Genomic DNA, 18,228 nt, shown 5'->3' with positions numbered 1-18,228 from the left:
TTTTTTTTTTTCAGTGGTGTGCATCAAGTCTAAGATCTTTTGCATGGCAAGCAAGTACCTTACCACTGGACTAACCATTCCCCCTTTTCAATTTCCAGATACTTAGAATGTTATTCACTGTTTAACGTCCATTTTACTTGAAGAGAAAGTGTTTGGAAGAAATTGTACATCATTGCCCTTCTTGTAGCAAAGAAATCCTGCCTTAGAAAAATGAACACACAGAGTTTTACACTTGCTGAGAGGCTCATTCCAGCCACATACCTGCAGCAAGCTGCGGCCTCCAAGAGAACTCGGGAGAATCTAATACGCACACTTATTGAGCATGTAAGTATGATAGTTTCTTTCTTTCCTGCCAACTGTAGCCCATTCTGCCCATTGATTGTTTTTTCTTCTTCTTCTTCTTCTTCTTTTTTTTTCTTGGCTATTATCAAATAATTCAAAGGGTAGGTATTCAAAAAGCCATGATCATGTGTATCACATCAAAATATCTGTCAATGTTTTCCTTTACAGAAAAAATGGCCAGAGGAAGGTTGGGATGACTCAGTCATAGAGTTGTTCCTCAATGATCTCTCCCAGATGGACTCAAATAACTTCCCGGGTAATTCTGGTGTCGGAGAACGAGAGTCCCGGTTTGCTTCAGCCTTGGTTGCAAGACGCCATTTCCGGTAAGTGTACACAAGGAAGCTTTGGAAGACTGTAGATAAACTTTGAGTATAGGAGAGATGAAAGTTATACATGGGTGTAAAAGATGAGATACTCGTCATACAGAGGAAGAGACAGAGAGGGAGACCAAAACTGAGGTGGATAAAGAAGGTTGAAGAAAATTTGAGAGAGAAGGGATGGGGAAGAGAGGATGTGTTAGTAATTCACTGTATGAACACAAACTAAAAATTCATTTTAAGTAAATAATATAATAACTGAAATGTTGTTCACTCCCAATTGCAGGATGGGCCATGGGATTGGCAGATCAGGGGATATAGGGGAGGTACAGCCCAAGGCAGCCGGTTCTAGTTTGCTCATTAAATTAGCCAATGCTCTGTTGTTAGACACAATACGAGTTATGGGTAAGTGTGTACCTTTCAATAACATCCTTTTTATGATTTTAAATAGACATTTTATACTCAAGACTCTGCAGAATTTTTACAGATTGCATACAACCAAAACTGTTTGGGGTGTTGTAAGGAGATGATTTTATACTCTCCATTAAATAAAGTTACAAATTCAAATTCTCAGGAGTTTTTTTCTTTGGAAATCCATATTTTGAATGGGTACTTTTTACTTTTGGAATAATATCTCATTTAAAAGTTTGAGGCAGCCACCTTGGGAAATTAAAAAAAAAGTCATGAAATATTTCTCTCATGCCAATGCCTTCAACAAACATCTGAAAATCACTTTGGGATGGTCGTTATACACAGGGCTAGGTTTGAAGAAGAGGAAAAATAAACAAAAACAATCAATTTTACTTTCCTTTTTTTTTCTATTTTTAGCCTAACCCTATGTATAACCAATTAACCTCAACCTGATTCTTCATTCTAAAACATGTTGTTTATAATTTTCTCCAGGTGTAAACAACTCAGCAGGCTGTTTCCTGGTTCCCATGGCAACAGGCATGTCTCTGGTGTTGTGTATGTTGACGATTAAGCAGGACAGACCGGGGGCCAAGTTTGTACTTTGGTCTCGCATTGATCAGAAGGCCTGCTTCAAGTCCATTATCACCGCAGGTAAATAAGAATAAGTCCTGCCGCACCGCGCGACACGGCCTGAAACTCCAAACCTATGATAATGATACAGACCTGTCACACTCTAGGAGGCCCAAGTCGCGCGACTCTAGTGTAAGAAGTCTCTTTTTATACTTACCGCTCAAATGGGATGGAAGTTTAGAATCTAGATCTTCATATGAATTTATAAATGAATCAGTCTAAAGCTCTAAAGAGATGTACTAATCTATTGATTCTAAACTTACCTCAGTGGCAATCTATTTAAATAAATGGAGTGGTTAAACACAGCTTTCCCTAGCCTAATACATGCTGGAATTCTTGACATCCTGATGAAAATATAATTCTTTCACTATACACACAACTTGGAGGTGTACTTTTTAGTACCGGTATTTTCACACTTCACAGATAAATATATTTAGCTGTTAAAATACCCTGTTATCAGTTTATCTTAATCTTATCACTGATTTATCAAAAAAGCAGAAAAATCTCATTCATAAAATATTTCGTCAGAAAACTTTTGTTTACAAATCCATATCACGGTCACGTTTTACTTTTTAGTACCGGTATTTTCACAGATAAATATATTTAGCTGTTAAAATCCCCTGTTATCAGTTTATCTTAATCTTATCACTGATTTTGATTTATCAAAAAAGCAAAAAATCTCATTCATAAAATATTTCGCATGGAGGTATGATCATACCTCCATGATATTTCGTCAGAAAGCTTTTGTTTACAAATCCATATCACGGTCACGTTTTCTACCTTACGCACTGCTGTGAAGCGAGCAACATTATCTGTAGATTACGTGAATGCGTATGTGCGCTACGAAAAAAAAGGCTCTCGTTCATTTGTACCGATATCACAAACGGAAAATCGACAAAAAATAAGTAATACCTAGTCCATCCAGTTGGAAGTTACAAATTTATTTCATAGTAACTACTTTCTTTCCCGTTTCCGGATTCATCTCATTTTGCCGCAGTATCGAAAGTACAATAGGTATATGTACCTATTTACATAATTATATTTTACCCATTCTTTTTTATAGGTACCATCAGTATTTTTAATACCTTCCTATCATGCAACATGCAACAGTATCCGGTCCGGACCATAATAATTATATAACAATAAATAGGTAGGTACCTAATGCTAAGAAAATTTTGTGCTGTAGGCATTTAGTTACTGTAGGTGAAATTTTCGTGACTTACTTAAATAGGTACTTGGATACATTCCCCTTGGTACCTAGGTTGATGGTAGGTAGGTACACACTTATTGCTGAACTACCGTCGCATCGTAGGTAGGTATACGTGAATGCGTATGTGCGCTACGAAAAAAAAGGCTCTCGTTCATTTGTACCGATATCACAAACGGAAAATCGACAAAAAATAAGTACCTACCTAATAGTCCATCGTCCATCCAGTTGGAAGTTACAAATTTATTTCATAGTTAGGTACTTTCTTTCCGGTTTCCGGATTCATCTCATTTTGCCGCAGTATCGAAAGTAGGTATACCTATTTACATTTTACCCATTCTTTATTACCAGTAGGTACCTATTTTTAATACCTTCCTATCATGCAACAGTATCCGGTCCGGACCATAATAATTATATAACAATAAATAGGTAGGTACCTAATGCTAAGAAAATTTTGTGCTGTAGGTAGGCATTTACTGTAGGTAGGTGAAATTTTCGTGACTTACTTAAATAGGTACTTGGATAGTGGATACATTCCCCTTAGTAGGTACCTAGGTTGATGGTAGGTAGGTAGGTACACACTTAAAATGCTGAACTACCGTCGCGTCGTAGGTACTAGGTATACCTATATTAATAACTACGGAAGATAGGGTAGCTGTGTTCAGGTAGTTGTGGAGGAAGCTCTTTTATATTGCAAGATTACATCTAGGTATTATACACGAAAACCCAACCTTGCTTGCCTGTTTTGGCCTATTAGCATTAGATAACTACGAAGTATTATACGAACGAGACGTGAGATTCAATTTCAATTAGTACCTACCTACTGTTAAAAAAAAAAAAAAGAAAGAAAAAGAAAATAGCCAGCCTAGTTAGCTTGGTTGGTAAGTGCGTCTGCCTTGTAAGCGCTGAGCCGCGGGTTCAATTCCCCCGCCCGGGGCGGATTTTATCCTGATGGGATAATGTTCGTTCTCGAAACGGCTGGCTTTCTCCTATCCTGTCTTCCTTCTCTCTTCCATTTCGGGACGATAAGACCTTAGCAGTTACAGTTTCTAGAATATCACTTTTCTTTCGTGTAGAAAATTAGACATGTTCTCTGAAAATTGTAGGAGTAAAGATACCGAATAATGTCTTCTAAATATGCATAATGAAATGAAAAACCTGAGTGTATGCTACACCAGGTCAAATGGCCGATCGCGAAAGCGGCGGAAGATCTTATTGGAAGATGAGAGCTTTTATCTGCTTTACCGACCGTTGTTTTAGGCCCAGAGCAAATGTAGCGGTTACACTATTATTATGACACGACAGGTATGAAGTCAAAATTACTAGAATATCACTTTTCTTTCGTGTAGAAAATTAGAAAATTGTGGGAGTAAAGATACCGAATAATGTCTTCTAAATATGCATAATGAAATGAAAAACCTGAGTGTATGCTACACCATCAGGTCAAATGGCCGATCGCGAAAGCGGCGGAAGATCTTATTGGAAGATGAGAGCTTTTATCTGCTTTACCGACCGTTGTTTTAGGCCCAGAGCAAAGTAAGAATAAAAGATGAAAATAAAAGTCAAGAAACAATCAGAAAAAAAATCCAGGTAACACATAAAAATATGGGGATGGTTTGTCCAATTTTGGTCTCTATCGGGTCTTCTGGGGTCCTACTACTATTCCTGCATTTGAACAAAATCGGTACCTACTTTTACGTACCTACTAAAATATTTTGAACTTTTATACAGTAGATAAGTACCTAGGTAGGTAGAGCTCTATTACAGTCTTTTTATTGTTCTATTTTTGCCTGCTCGTATAACGTAGGTAATGGCAGCGCGCTCTAGTCAATTTTCCGGTAACACATCATCGTTACTTTGTTACATTAAAATGAGTTTTATAATTCTGGTATAGTAAGGAAAAGTGTATTATTCTAGTTCTCTAAACTTTCTATGTGTTATTGTGTATGTTTTACATTGTATTACTTTAGTTTAGCAACTAGGTACATATTTATGTAAGTTTCACTTTCTTAGATTACCCAGATAAGAAGAAATATGTATTTCACTTTCATATAAGTATATGCTAAGTACAAAAGTATCTCCCAAAACGTGTTTTTTCTTCTGTTTTTGCATCAAGTAAACAGACTCTATTACTATAAGAAGGAGAAATAAATTTTAGTCTATTTTCTCACAGATAGGTCCACATGGAAAAATTGGATTGGCGAAGTGGAGTACATCAACCACAGGTATAAAACCCCATGATACAGTCACATGTTTTGTACACCTGAGAATGCCAACCATGCTCACAAACTACTCATCGCCTCTTGTCCTCATAACTGTTCCAATGAGATTCTCTCCATCACTGCTATGCTGTCAGGTATGATGACCACACTGGAGTACTCTACGGGATGGGCATGCTACGACACAGACCACATGCGTCTAATGTAAATGTAGCAGTTGTTTCAATGCTGCGAAATAAAAACACTGAATCTTAAAAAAGAAAAAAAATACAGGTTTTTGAAAGCCGTGTTTGGTGGGTCACAAAATGATACAGGGTGCCCTAAATAGTGTGCAGAGCAGCATTCCTGAAACCAACTTTGTACTTTACATTTTGCAAAATTTTGAAACACAGTAACTACTACAAATGGTTATACAATGTGTTTTATAACTTGCAAACTGCAATATTTCTTGTGGAATGCAAGCCTGGACCTCGTTTCCCAGTATAATCATATACAACTGTTCAGTGTTCACAATAACTTAAGACTTGGATATCCCTACCAGTGCTGGTCGTATGACCCGATTGTACAGTTTGTACCCTATTTTGGACACCACTACAACAGTGTTTGCTTCTTTGCCTTCAACTTCTTGCTCGAATAGGGCTTCATGGAAGTTTGGATCAAACTTTTCACCAAGAGGATTTATTGGCTCCAAACCATGTCTTTTGAACACCTGTAAATAAGAAGAAACATAAAATGGATTTGGATAACTTCGTGATTGTAAAGAAAGAAAAAAGGTTATTGCAGGTTTTCATTTTGAGTTTCACTCAATTCTTCCTGAAATGTTGGTCCTCCTAATAGAGCTCAGGGAACAATACTCCCAAAAATAACGAGGGGCCAATACTCCCCAAAATAACGAGGGGCCAATATTTTTTTTTTGGTCTCTTAGTATGGGGGGTCGTGCAGTCAATAATGGTTGGGACTACGGACTGGGTTCTGGCCTTCTTGGGTTTGATTCCCGGACTGGGTGGACTGTTTGGCTGAGACTTAGTAATCAGCCGGGGGGTCTGCCTGATCTGGGGGTTGAACTTGAGTCTGGTTCCGGCTTGGTTCGTGGCCCCAACCATGGTAACACATCATCGTTACTTTGTTACATTAAAATGAGTTTTATAATTCTGGTATAGTAAGGAAAAGTGTATTATTCTAGTTCTCTAAGCTTTCTATGTGTTATTGTGTATGTTTTACATTGTATTACTTTAGTTTAGCAACTAGGTACATATGTAAGTTTCACTTTCTTAGATTACCCAGATAAGAAGAAATATGTATTTCACTTTCATATAAGTATATGCTAAGTATAAGTACAAAAGTATCTCCCAAAACGTGTTTTTTCTTCTGTTTTTGCATCAAGTAAACACTCTCAGCCAGCCTAGTTAGCTTAGTTGGTAGTGCGTCTGCCTTGTAAGCGCTAGGCCACGGGTTCGATTCCCTGATGTCCCTGATTTTATCCTGATGGGATAATGTTCGTTCTCGGAACGGCTGGCTTTCTCCTATCCTGTCTTCCTTCTCTCTTCGATTTCGGGACGATAAGACCATAGCAGTTAAAGTTCCCTCTGTCAAACCTCTTTAAATTCGGGGAGAAAAAACCAATAGAAGTTACATTCCCCCCTTTAAAACCTTTAAAAAAAAAAAAAAAAAAAAAAAACAGACTCTATTACTATAAGAAGGAGAAATAAATTTTATTTAGTCTATTTTCTCACAGATAGGCCCACATGGAAAAATCGGATTGGCGAAGTGGAGTACATCAACCACAGGTATAAAACCCCATGATACAGTCACATGTTTTGTACAGTGTACACCTGAGAATGCTCGGGCGCAGTCTCCAACCATGCTCAGGGGCAACTTGTGATTGTAGACCCCAGTCTTTTAATCCAAGCTTCAGCAAGAGCACCTTACATTAGCTTAGCATCAGCAGTCGTGAGATATTCTGTAGAATCACAGGGTGCCCTAAATAGTGTGCAGAGCAGCATTCCTGAAACCAACTTTGTACTTTACATTTTGCAAAATTTTGAAACACAGTAACTATTACAAATGGTTATACAATGTGTTTTATAACTTGCAAACTGCAATATTTCTTGTGGAATGCAAGCCTGGACCTCATTTCCCAATATAATCATATACAACTGTTCAGTGTTCACAATAACTTAAGACTTGGATATCCCTACCAGTGCTGGTCGTATGACCCGATTGTACAGTTTGTACCCTATTTTGGACACCACTACAACTGTGTTTGCTTCTTTGCCTTCAACTTCTTGTTCAAATAGGGCTTCATGGAAGTTTGGATCAAACTTTTCACCAAGAGGATTTATTGGCTCCAAACCATGTCTTTTGAACACCTGTAAATAAGAAGAAACATAAAATGGATTTGGATAACTTTGTGATTGTAAAGAAAGAAAAAAGTTTATTGCAGGTTTTCATTTTGAGTTTCACTCAATTCTTCCTGAAATGTTGGTCCTCCTAATAGAGCTCGGGAACAATACTCCCAAAAATAACGAGGGGCCAATATTTTTTATGCAAGACTTTTCCAAGTTTTACTTTTTGTGCCAGTTTTTTTTCTTATTTTATGTGTGTGTAAGTATTCTATTTGAAGAAAACATTATATCTTGTTGGCAAAAGGATTTCTGACATTTGCCTGTTTCCATTTCATTCTGCAGACAAATGAATAATCAATAGTGAGCTGAGCTAGGTAGCTGTCACTCATCCAGTTCTTTTGATAAGAGAACAACATTCCATGTCCTTTTCGTTAGTCATTACGAAACCAATTATTTACACAAATAACAAACTTAGCATTTATTGGATATTCTCCAAGAGACTTAGACTTACTTTTATTTTCAATGGGTTGTGAATCTCTGTCCCATTATTTTTTGAATAGTTACCTTTGCTATGAAAAAAAAATCCACCCTTGTCCGAAGTAGCCTTGTTAAACAGAGCCTTGCCCTGTTTTTATTTGTGTATCTACACTAAAACTTAACCACCTTATCACACCCATCTGGCTATCTCCAAATGTGTACAAACTGTGCACTGTTTCAGTTTAAAATTTTCTAATCAACAACAAAATACCTGTGGTCCACTCTACCACCTACATTTCTTTTTTTTTATATAAAAAAAGAGGATTGACAGAGGGAACTGTAACTTCTATAGTCTTATCGTCCCGAAATCGAAGAGAGAAGGAAGACAGGATAGGAGAAAGCCAGCTGTTCCGAGAATGAACATGCAGTCATAGAGTTGTTCCTCAATGATCTCTCCCAGATGGACTCAAATAACTTCCCGGGTAATTCTGGTGTCGGAGAACGAGAGTCCCGGTTTGCTTCAGCCTTGGTTGCAAGACGCCATTTCCGGTAAGTGTACACAAGGAAGCTTTGGAAGACTGTAGATAAACTTTGAGTATAGGAGAGATGAAAGTTATACATGGGTGTAAAAGATGAGATACTCGTCATACAGAGGAAGAGACAGAGAGGGAGACCAAAACTGAGGTGGATAAAGAAGGTTGAAGAAAATTTGAGAGAGAAGGGATGGGGAAGAGAGGATGTGTTAGTAATTCACTGTATGAACACAAACTAAAAATTCATTTTAAGTAAATAATATAATAACTGAAATGTTGTTCACTCCCAATTGCAGGATGGGCCATGGGATTGGCAGATCAGGGGATATAGGGGAGGTACAGCCCAAGGCAGCCGGTTCTAGTTTGCTCATTAAATTAGCCAATGCTCTGTTGTTAGACACAATACGAGTTATGGGTAAGTGTGTACCTTTTAATAACATCCTTTTTATGATTTTAAATAGACATTTTATACTCAAGGCTCTGCAGAATTTTTACAGATTGCATACAACCAAAACTGATTGGGGTGTTGTAAGGAGATGATTTTATACTCCCCATTAAATAAAGTTACAAATTCAAATTCTCAGGAGTTTTTTTTTTTTCTTTGAGAATCCATATTTTGAATGGGTACTTTTTACCTTTGGAATAATATCTCATTTAAAAGTTTGAGGCAGCCATCTTGGGAAATAATAATAAAAAAAGTCATGAAATATTTCTCTCATGCCAATGCTTTCAAAAAACATCTGAAAATCACTTTGGGATGGTCGTTATACACAGGGCTCGGTTTGAAAAAGAGGAAAAATGAACAAAAATAATCAATATTTTACTTTCCTTATTTTTCTATTTTTAGCCTAACCAGTCATAGAGTTGTTCCTCAATGATCTCTCCCAGATGGACTCAAATAACTTCCCGGGTAATTCTGGTGTCGGAGAACGAGAGTCCCGCTTTGCTTCAGCCTTGGTTGCAAGACGCCATTTCCGGTAAGTGTACACAAGGAAGCTTTGGAAGACTAGACAAACTTTGAGTACCTATAGGAGAGATGAAAGTTACATGGGTGTAAAAGATGAGATACTTGTCATACAGAGGAAGAGACTGCAAGACTTTTCCAAGTTTTACTTTTTGTGCCAGTTTTTTTTCTTATTTTATGTGTGTGTAAGTATTCTATTTGAAGAAAACATTATCTTGTTGGCAAAAGGATTTCTGACATTTGCCTGTTTGCATTTCATTCTGCAGACAAATGACTAATCAATAGTAAGCTGAGCTAGGTAGCTGTCACTCATCCAGTTCTTTTGATAAGAGAACAACATTCCATGTCCTTTTTGTTAGTCATTATGAAACCAATTATTTACACAAATAACAAACTTAGCATTTATTGGATATTCTCCAAGAGACTTAGGCCTACTTTTATTTTCAATGGGTTGTGAATCTCTGTTACCATTATTTTTTGAATAGTTACCTTTGCTATGAAAAAAAAAATCCACCCTTGTCTGAAGTAGCCTTGTTAAACAGAGCCTTGGCCTGTTTTTATTTGTGTATCTACACTAAAACTTAAGCACCTTATCACACCCATCTGGCTATTTCCAAATGTGTACAAACTGTGTTGCAACCCTTTCCAACTCTTCAACAAATGAAGTAAAAAAGCCTGGTAGGTACATAACTAAAAGTACTTTCACAATGAAGAAGACATTCAATACTTCCCATTTAGCCACTGGCTTAACACAAAAGCACCAGAAAGTAACCCTTGAAATATTTGCATTCAAAAGTCAAATTAACTAAAAGTACTTTCACAATGAAGAAGACATTCAATACTTCCCATTTAGCCACTGGCTTAACACAAAAGCACCAGAAAGTAACCCTGGAAATATTTGCAATCAAAAGTCAAATGTATTTTTTTTTTTCAGTGGTGTGCATCAAGTCTAAGATCTTTTGCATGGCAAGCAAGTACCTTACCACTGGACTAACCATTCCCCCTTTTCAATTTCCAGATAGAATGTTATTCACTGTTTAACGTCCATTTTACTTGAAGAGAAAGTGTTTGGAAGAAATTGTACATCATTGCCCTTCTTGTAGCAAAGAAATCCTGCCTTAGAAAAATGAACACACAGAGTTTTACACTTGCTGAGAGGCTCATTCCAGCCACATACCTGCAGCAAGCTGCGGCCTCCTGTTTTTATTTGTGTATCTACACTAAAACTTAACCACCTTATCACACCCATCTGGCTATCTCCAAATGTGTACAAACTGTGTTGCAACTTGCAACCCTTTCCAACTCTTCAACAAATGAAGTAAAAAAGCCTGGTACATAACTAAAAGTACTTTCACAATGAAGAAGACATTCAATACTTCCAATTTAGCCACTGGCTTAACACAAAAGCACCAGAAAGTAACTCTTTTTTTGTTATTAATATTTATAAAAAAAGAGTTACTTTCTGGTGCTTGAAATATTTGCAATCAAAAGTCAAAATAAATGTATTTTTTTTTTTTTTTCAGTGGTGTGCATCAAGTCTAAGATCTTTTGCATGGCAAGCAAGTACCTTACCACTGGACTAACCATTCCCCCTTTTCAATTTCCAGATAGAATGTTATTCACTGTTTAACGTCCATTTTACTTGAAGAGAAAGTGTTTGGAAGAAATTGTACATCATTGCCCTTCTTGTAGCAAAGAAATCCTGCCTTAGAAAAATGAACACACAGAGTTTTACACTTGCCGAGAGGCTCATTCCAGCCACATACCTGCAGCAAGCCGCTGCCTCTAAGAGAACTCGGGAGAATCTAATACGCACACTTATTGAGCATGTAAGTATGATAGTTTCTTTCTTTCCTGCCAACTGTAGCCCATTCTGCCCATTGATTGTTTTGAGCATGTAAGTATGATAGTTTCTTTCTTTCCTGCCAACTGTAGCCCATTCTGCCCATTGATTGTTTTTTCTTCTTCTTCTTCTTCTTCTTTTTTTTTCTTGGCTATTATCAAATAATTCAAAGGGTAGGTATTCAAAAAGCCATGATCATGTGTATCACATCAAAATATCTGTCAATGTTTTCCTTTACAGAAAAAATGGCCAGAGGAAGGTTGGGATGACTCAGTCATAGTGGTGTGCATCAAGTCTAAGATCTTTTGCATGGCAAGCAAGTACCTTACCACTGGACTAACCATTCCCCCTTTTCAATTTCCAGATACTCTTTATCTTCCCTGGGGAACTGTGGGGATCCCAAGAGAATTTCAATGCTAGGCTCAATGTTATTTCTAAGATCAGTGTCAGGTGCTCGTGTCATTACTTCCATGGAGAATCGGGAAGTATGTGGCTACAAGTTTGAAGGTGAGTCAAATAGGAGGGATGGCCTTTTGAAGCTTTATTTTAAGTACCAATACTACATTGTATTTATTCAGTGTACTTGTACATATTTCATGGTGGGCAATTCCCAGCAAGTAAGCGCGTTACCACTTGGCAAACTGCAAGCTTGTTACCACTGGACTAGCCGTGTCCCTTCTAACTAATTCCAATGTCTCTCTCCTCTCTCTCCAGGCTGGGGTGCCCACCACGCCAACTATCCCTTCCCCTACATCACAGCAGCGGCCGCCATAGGTGTACGCAAGTCAGACGTGGACCATTTCACCTACCGTCTGGACAAGGCCTTGGCTAAGATCAAGGGCAAGTCCGCCCCACCCACACCCACCTCACTTGACGATCTACCGCCTTCTTCTGGACGATCCGCGCGGTCTGGACGCTCTGTGAATGGAGAGGGTAGCAGTGCCGGGGGTGAGGGGAGTAGTGCCTCGACATCGCTAGCCAGTAGCAAGGACTCGCTGCGTAAGTAGCAACTCACTAACGCGACACCACTGAGCCCCAGATCTAGCACATCCCTACAGTCTAGATGTTCCAAATATCAACGTGATAATCCTGCCTTAGAAAAATGAACACACAGAGTTTTACACTTGCCGAGAGGCTCATTCCAGCCACATACCTGCAGCAAGCCGCTGCCTCTAAGAGAACTCGGGAGAATCTAATACGCACACTTATTGAGCATGTAAGTATGATAGTTTCTTTCTTTCCTGCCAACTGTAGCCCATTGATTGTTGTTTTTTTTTATATATAGCTATTATCAAATAATTCAAAGGGTATTCAATCCTGCCTTAGAAAAATGAACACACAGAGTTTTACACTTGCCGAGAGGCTCATTCCAGCCACATACCTGCAGCAAGCCGCTGCCTCCAAGAGAACTCGGGAGAATCTAATACGCACACTTATTGAGCATGTAAGTATGATAGTTTCTTTCTTTCCTCCCAACTGTAGCCCATTGATTTTTTTTTTTTTAGCTATTATCAAATAATTCAAAGGGTATTAAAAAAGCCATGATCATGTGTACCACATCAAAATATCTGTCAATGTTTTCCTTTACAGAAAAAATGGCCAGAGGAAGGTTGGGATGACTCAGTCATTGAGTTGTTCCTCAATGATCTCTCCCAGATGGACTCAAATAACTTCCCGGGTAATTCTGGTGTCGGAGAACGAGAGTCCCGATTTGCTTCAGCCTTGGTTGCAAGACGCCATTTTCGGTAAGTGTACACAAAGAAGCTTTGGAAGACTGTAGACAAACTTTGAGTTTAGGAGAGATGAAAGTTACACGTGTAAAAGATGAGATACTTGTCATACAGAGGAAGAGAAAGAGAGGGAGACCAAAACTGAGATGGAAAAAGAAGGTTGAAGAAGACTTGATAGAGAATAGATGGAGAAGAGAGAAGGCATTAGAATAAAGGGGGGTACTTAATGCCAATCTCAAATAAAATTGGGAAAAGGTGCAGTAAAAGAAAAACAAGACAAGTGAGAGGCATCCTTTTATTTGTTAGCATTCAGGCATTTTAGTGACATTTAAATCTGCATACCTATATGGAAAAGGAAATGCATTTTTTTTTTTTGTAAATAACTTTTCTTACTTGACAACTGTTCATTCTTAATTGCAGGATGGGTGGGGAGCGACTCCTCGAAACCAAAAACAATCCCATTTCAATAGGTAAGAACAAAAACAATCCCATTTCAATAGGTAAGAACAAAAACAGTCCCATTTCTATAGGTAAGAAAGGGAAAAACCATCATATTTACCACCGGTGTGTGTGTGTGTGTGTTATTGGAGCCGACATCTCCTGAATTAATCTACTTGAATTAAATTACTTATTTTATCGGGAATTGTAACAACAGAGGTCTTATCGTCCCGAAATCGAAGATTGGTAGAGGGAATTGTAACAACAGAGGTCTTATCGTCCCGAAATGGAAGAGTTGAGGACAGGATAGGAGAATGCCAGCCATTCCGAGAACAAACCTTATCTGTTTAGAATAAAGTTCTCCTCAATTAATCTACTTGAATTAAATTACTTGTTTTATTTAATTTATCCCAAGGCAGCCGGTTCTAGTTTGCTCATTAAATTAGCCAATGCTCTGTTGTTAGACACAATACGAGTTATGGGTAAGTGTGTACCTTTCAATAACATCCTTTTTATGAGTTTAAATAGACATTTTATACTCAAGGCTCTGCAGAATTTTTACAGATTGCATACAACCAAAACTGTTTGGGGTGTTGTAAGAAGATGATTTTATACTCCCCATGAAATAAAGTTACGAATTCAAATTCTCAGGAGTTTTTTTTTCTTTGGGAATCCATATTTTGAATGGGTACTTTTTACCTTTGGAATAATATCTCATTTAAAAATTTAAGGCAGCCATCTTGGGAAATTAAAGAAAAAGTCATGAAATATTTCTCTCATACCAATGCCTTTAAAAAACATCTGAAAATCACTTTGGGATGGTTGTTATACACAGGGCTAGGTTTGAAGAAGAGGAAAAATAAACAAAAACAATCAATTTTACTTTCCTTTTTTTTTCTATTTTTAGCCTAACCCTATGTCCTTTTTGGGGGGGGGGGGGGGGGGTGAGGTACAAACATGTGGGTATAAACTACCTGCCTCTGCACTACACAATCAATATACCTACCTACATTTTATTTTCAAATATTTTGATAGGTACATAGGTACCTAATATTGTACAATATTGGAATCGTAAAATGGTTTTTTTTCCCGAGCTCTTATTAGGTTCGGACCAGCTAAAGCGGGACAATATCGGGACTTTGGGCGAAAGCGGGACATTTTAGCGTCCCCAGAGGATTTCTCGGGACAGCGGGACCAGAGGCTCCAAAGCGGGACTGTCCCGCCGAAAGCGGGACGTATGGTCAGCCTAAGTATAACCAATTAACCTCAACCTGATTCTTCATTCTAAAACATGTTGTTTATAATTTTCTCCAGGTGTAAACAACTCAGCAGGCTGTTTCCTGGTTCCCATGGCAACAGGCATGTCTCTGGTGTTGTGTATGTTGACGATTAAGCAGGACAGACCGGGGGCCAAGTTTGTACTTTGGTCTCGCATTGATCAGAAGGCCTGCTTCAAGTCCATTATCACCGCAGGTAAATAAGAATAAGTCCTGCCGCACTGCGCGACACGGCCTGAAACTCCAAACCTATGATAATGAACGTATTTCTTGTAGAAGTCGAGATAATACAAGTGACCATAGGTGATACACTGAAAAATAGCATTGTTTCACCTATGGCCACATAGTGCCACATAGTGTCCATAGGTGAAACATATGCATTTTTCAGTGTATCACCTATGGACAGTACGGAAAACCCGGCTTAAAGTCAAAAATTTACTCAATAGGTATACCTAGATATTATTTCTACATCTTCTAGACAACATGATAATGATACAGACCTCTCACACTCTAGGAGGCCTAAGTCGCGCGACTCTAGTGTAAGAAGTCTCTTTTTATACCTACCGCTCAATTAGGATGGAAGTTTAGAATCTTCTTTGATGTTCATATGCATTTATTATAAATGAATCAGTCTAAAGAATAGTGGTAATGTTTGTCAACTTTCGATATATGACTCACGACTGGTTAACTTTTATTACCTAGTACAACAATTCAAAACTGAATTTTGACCCTAATAAGATGTTTTTCTCAGTCTTAACTTTTATGAGTACAACAATTCCAAACTGAATTTTGACCCTAAAAAGATGTTTTTCTCAGTTTCAAAAAATGACCCTCATTCAATGTTTCTACTTATTCCCCCCCAGGCCTTCACCCTATTGTGATCGAGACTCTGATGTCCGGGGATGAGCTCCGTACAGACCTAGTATCTCTCGAGTCTCAGATGGCAACCCTGGGCTCCGACAACATTGTATGCGTTCTCACCACCACATCGTGCTTTGCTCCCCGGGTAGCTGACAATCTGGACCCTATAGCCGCCCTGTGTCAACGATACAATATACCTCACGTCATCAACAATGCATACGGTCTGCAGAGTACAAGACTCATGAAGTTGATACAGGAAGCTGCTAGGTGAGTATCAACACAATGCATACGGTCTGCAGAGTACAAGACGCATGAAGTTGATACAGGAAGCTGCTAGGTGAGTATCAACACAATGCATACGGTCTGCAGAGTACAAGACTCATGAAGTTGATACAGGAAGCTGCTAGGTGAGTATCAACACAATGCATACGGTCTGCAGAGTACAAGACTCATGAAGTTGATACAGGAAGCTGCTAGGTGAGTATCAACACAATGCATACGGTCTGCAGAGTACAAGACGCATGAAGTTGATACAGGAAGCTGCTGGGTAATATAGGGTTGTTATTTATCAGGATTTCTTAGGACAGATCTGAAAAAAGTCTGGGTGGATTTCTTTTTTACTTTTAATCTTGTCAATAGGGGAAAATGAAAACAGATCGCTTAAAAAAAAAAGCTATCTGTTTTCATTTTCCCCTATTGATTTTAATTTGTTTTTCCAAGTGTTGTGTGTACCCTTGAAAGTTCTAGCTTTTTAATATTTTAATCTTGGTAAAAATCTTGGAAATTTTCGAGTATTTCGATCAATACCCAAGATCGCCTGTGGCGCTAAAATTTCCTTGGTTTATTTTCACTAAACGAACAAGCTTTAAAACAAATTTTCCTTTATTTTGTCCGTTTCTCCACAATTTCCGATCGGATAGTCTGATTTTGTTGTAACTTTTAAAAAAAAAAAAAAAAAAAAAAAAGCGATCTGTTTTTCCTTTCCCCTATTGATTTTAATTTGTTTTACCAAGTTTTGTGTGTACTCTTGAAAGTTCTAACTTTTTAATATTTTAATCTTGGTAAAAATCTTGGAAAATTTCGAGTAGGTATTTCGATCAATACCCGTGGCGCTAAAATTTCCTTAGTTTATTTTCACTAAACGAACGAGTTTTAAAACAAATTTTCCTTTATTTTGTCCGTTTCTCCAGATCGGATAGTCTGATTTAGTTGTAACTTGGCAACTAATTTACTGAACTAATAGTAAAAACATGATTTTTCTTCTTTGCAGGAAAGGCAGAGTGGACTGTTTTGTACAAAGTACGGACAAGAACTTCCTGGTACCTGTAGGCGGCTCCATTATATCTGGCTTTGATAAATCATTGCTCGAGAAGATAGCTAAAAACTATCCAGGTAAATTTTACTCATGTAACTCTTATTCTTGTTCTGAAGTTGGGCCTAAAATTGAAGCCAGCTCAAAACTTGCAACTTTGCGAATAGATCAGTTGCGCTTACTTAAGTGATGTTTCAAAGTCATAGAGCAGGAGCCTATATCACCAAAGATTGGAAAATAGATCAGTTGCGCTTACTTGGGTGATGTTTCAAAGTCATAGAGCAGGAAAAATAAGGACTAACGGAAGCTTACTTGGGTGATGTTTCAAAGTCATAGAGCAGGAAAAATGAGGACCAACGGAATTTTTCTTTTTCTTCTACGATGCATACTTGGGTGATGTTTCAAAGTCATAGAGCAGGAAAAATGAGGACCAACGGAATTTTTCTTTTTCTTCTACGACTCTTCTAAATTTCGAGATAAATCGATTTAAAAAATACCGGTAAATCGTAAACTTTGACGTCACGGCATACGCTCCCGTAGGCGATGACGTCAGAATTCATGACTCCCGCTTCGTTTCTGCGCATTTTGACGTGATATCTGACGTCACAACTCTTCGAACTTTTTCATTAGAACGGCAATTAAAAATTAAATTTTCGACCTAAAAGTTACCTTTTCCGAGTTTTAACTTCAGATTTGGATTTTTGACAATTTTTTACGTAGGAATCGACCTTTTATTAATAATATTTTCCCAATTGCAACTCCCTTTATCTTCCCTGGGGAACTGTGGGGATCCCAAGAGAATTTCAATGCTAGGCTCAATGTTATTTCTAAGATCAGTGTCAGGTGCTCGAGTTATTACTTCCATGGAGAATCGGGAAGTATGTGGCTACAAGTTTGAAGGTGAGCAGAGCAAATAGGCAATTAAAAAACGTTAGTGTTTCATTTCTTTTTTTGTTATTTCTAAGATCAGTGTCAGGTGCTCGAGTTATTACTTCCATGGAGAATCGGGAAGTATGTGGCTACAAGTTTGAAGGTGAGCAAATAGGCAATTAAAAAACGTGGGTGTTTCATTTCTTTTTTTTTTATTATTATTATTTCGTAGCAATTCTGCTACATTGGACTTCACAGGTCTGTGTCGTAGCATGCCCATCCATTAATATGCTCCCATCCCGTACGTACTTAGTATGTCCCTCATCAGATGGGCGAGAAAAGATACAGTACACAATGACCAGAAAATAACCCGTTGAAAAATTAGCAATCGCAATACGAACTTACTAACGCAATTTTTTCCCGATGATGGGCATTGAACCTGGACTTTCTGT

General features: G+C 38.0%; 1 protein-coding gene and 2 long non-coding RNA genes across 3 annotated transcripts; 2 read left to right on the top strand and 1 right to left on the bottom strand.

Annotated features, from left to right (window-relative positions):
- The first annotated feature begins 108 nt into the window (after positions 1-108).
- On the top strand, positions 109-17,823 carry LOC103517483 (O-phosphoseryl-tRNA(Sec) selenium transferase). The gene is made up of 7 exons (XM_026829565.1): positions 109-324; positions 511-665; positions 946-1,064; positions 1,563-1,721; positions 15,597-15,861; positions 16,865-16,986; positions 17,744-17,823. Exons 1-7 carry the CDS (start codon positions 211-213, stop codon positions 17,821-17,823), a joined length of 1,014 nt encoding a protein of 337 aa, XP_026685366.1. The 5' UTR covers positions 109-210.
- On the top strand, positions 3,952-4,483 carry LOC113470835. The gene is made up of 2 exons (XR_003393745.1): positions 3,952-4,180; positions 4,449-4,483. It is a non-coding gene; the product is annotated as an uncharacterized LOC113470835 (long non-coding RNA).
- On the bottom strand, positions 4,759-7,497 carry LOC113470836. The gene is made up of 2 exons (XR_003393746.1): positions 6,959-7,497; positions 4,759-5,170 (listed from the first exon to the last, which is right to left on the bottom strand). It is a non-coding gene; the product is annotated as an uncharacterized LOC113470836 (long non-coding RNA).
- Positions 17,824-18,228: the final 405 nt, after the last annotated feature.

The sequence above is a fragment of the Diaphorina citri genome, unplaced genomic scaffold (assembly GCF_000475195.1).
Source record: "Diaphorina citri unplaced genomic scaffold, Diaci psyllid genome assembly version 1.1 scaffold1863, whole genome shotgun sequence".
In the NCBI taxonomy this organism is placed as follows: domain Eukaryota; kingdom Metazoa; phylum Arthropoda; class Insecta; order Hemiptera; family Psyllidae; genus Diaphorina; species Diaphorina citri.
Note: the sequence above shows the minus strand (reverse complement) of the source record. Positions and strands in the feature narration are given on the sequence as shown.

Excerpts from the sequence above, each read along its gene's own strand:
- LOC103517483 (XM_026829565.1), top strand. The coding sequence starts at position 211 with ATGAACACACAGAGTTTTACACTTGCTGAGAGGCTCATTCCAGCCACA. Across the intron at positions 666-945 it reads GTTGCAAGACGCCATTTCCG|GATGGGCCATGGGATTGGCA; the intron begins GTAAGTGTACAC and ends TCCCAATTGCAG. Across the intron at positions 1,065-1,562 it reads AGACACAATACGAGTTATGG|GTGTAAACAACTCAGCAGGC; the intron begins GTAAGTGTGTAC and ends AATTTTCTCCAG.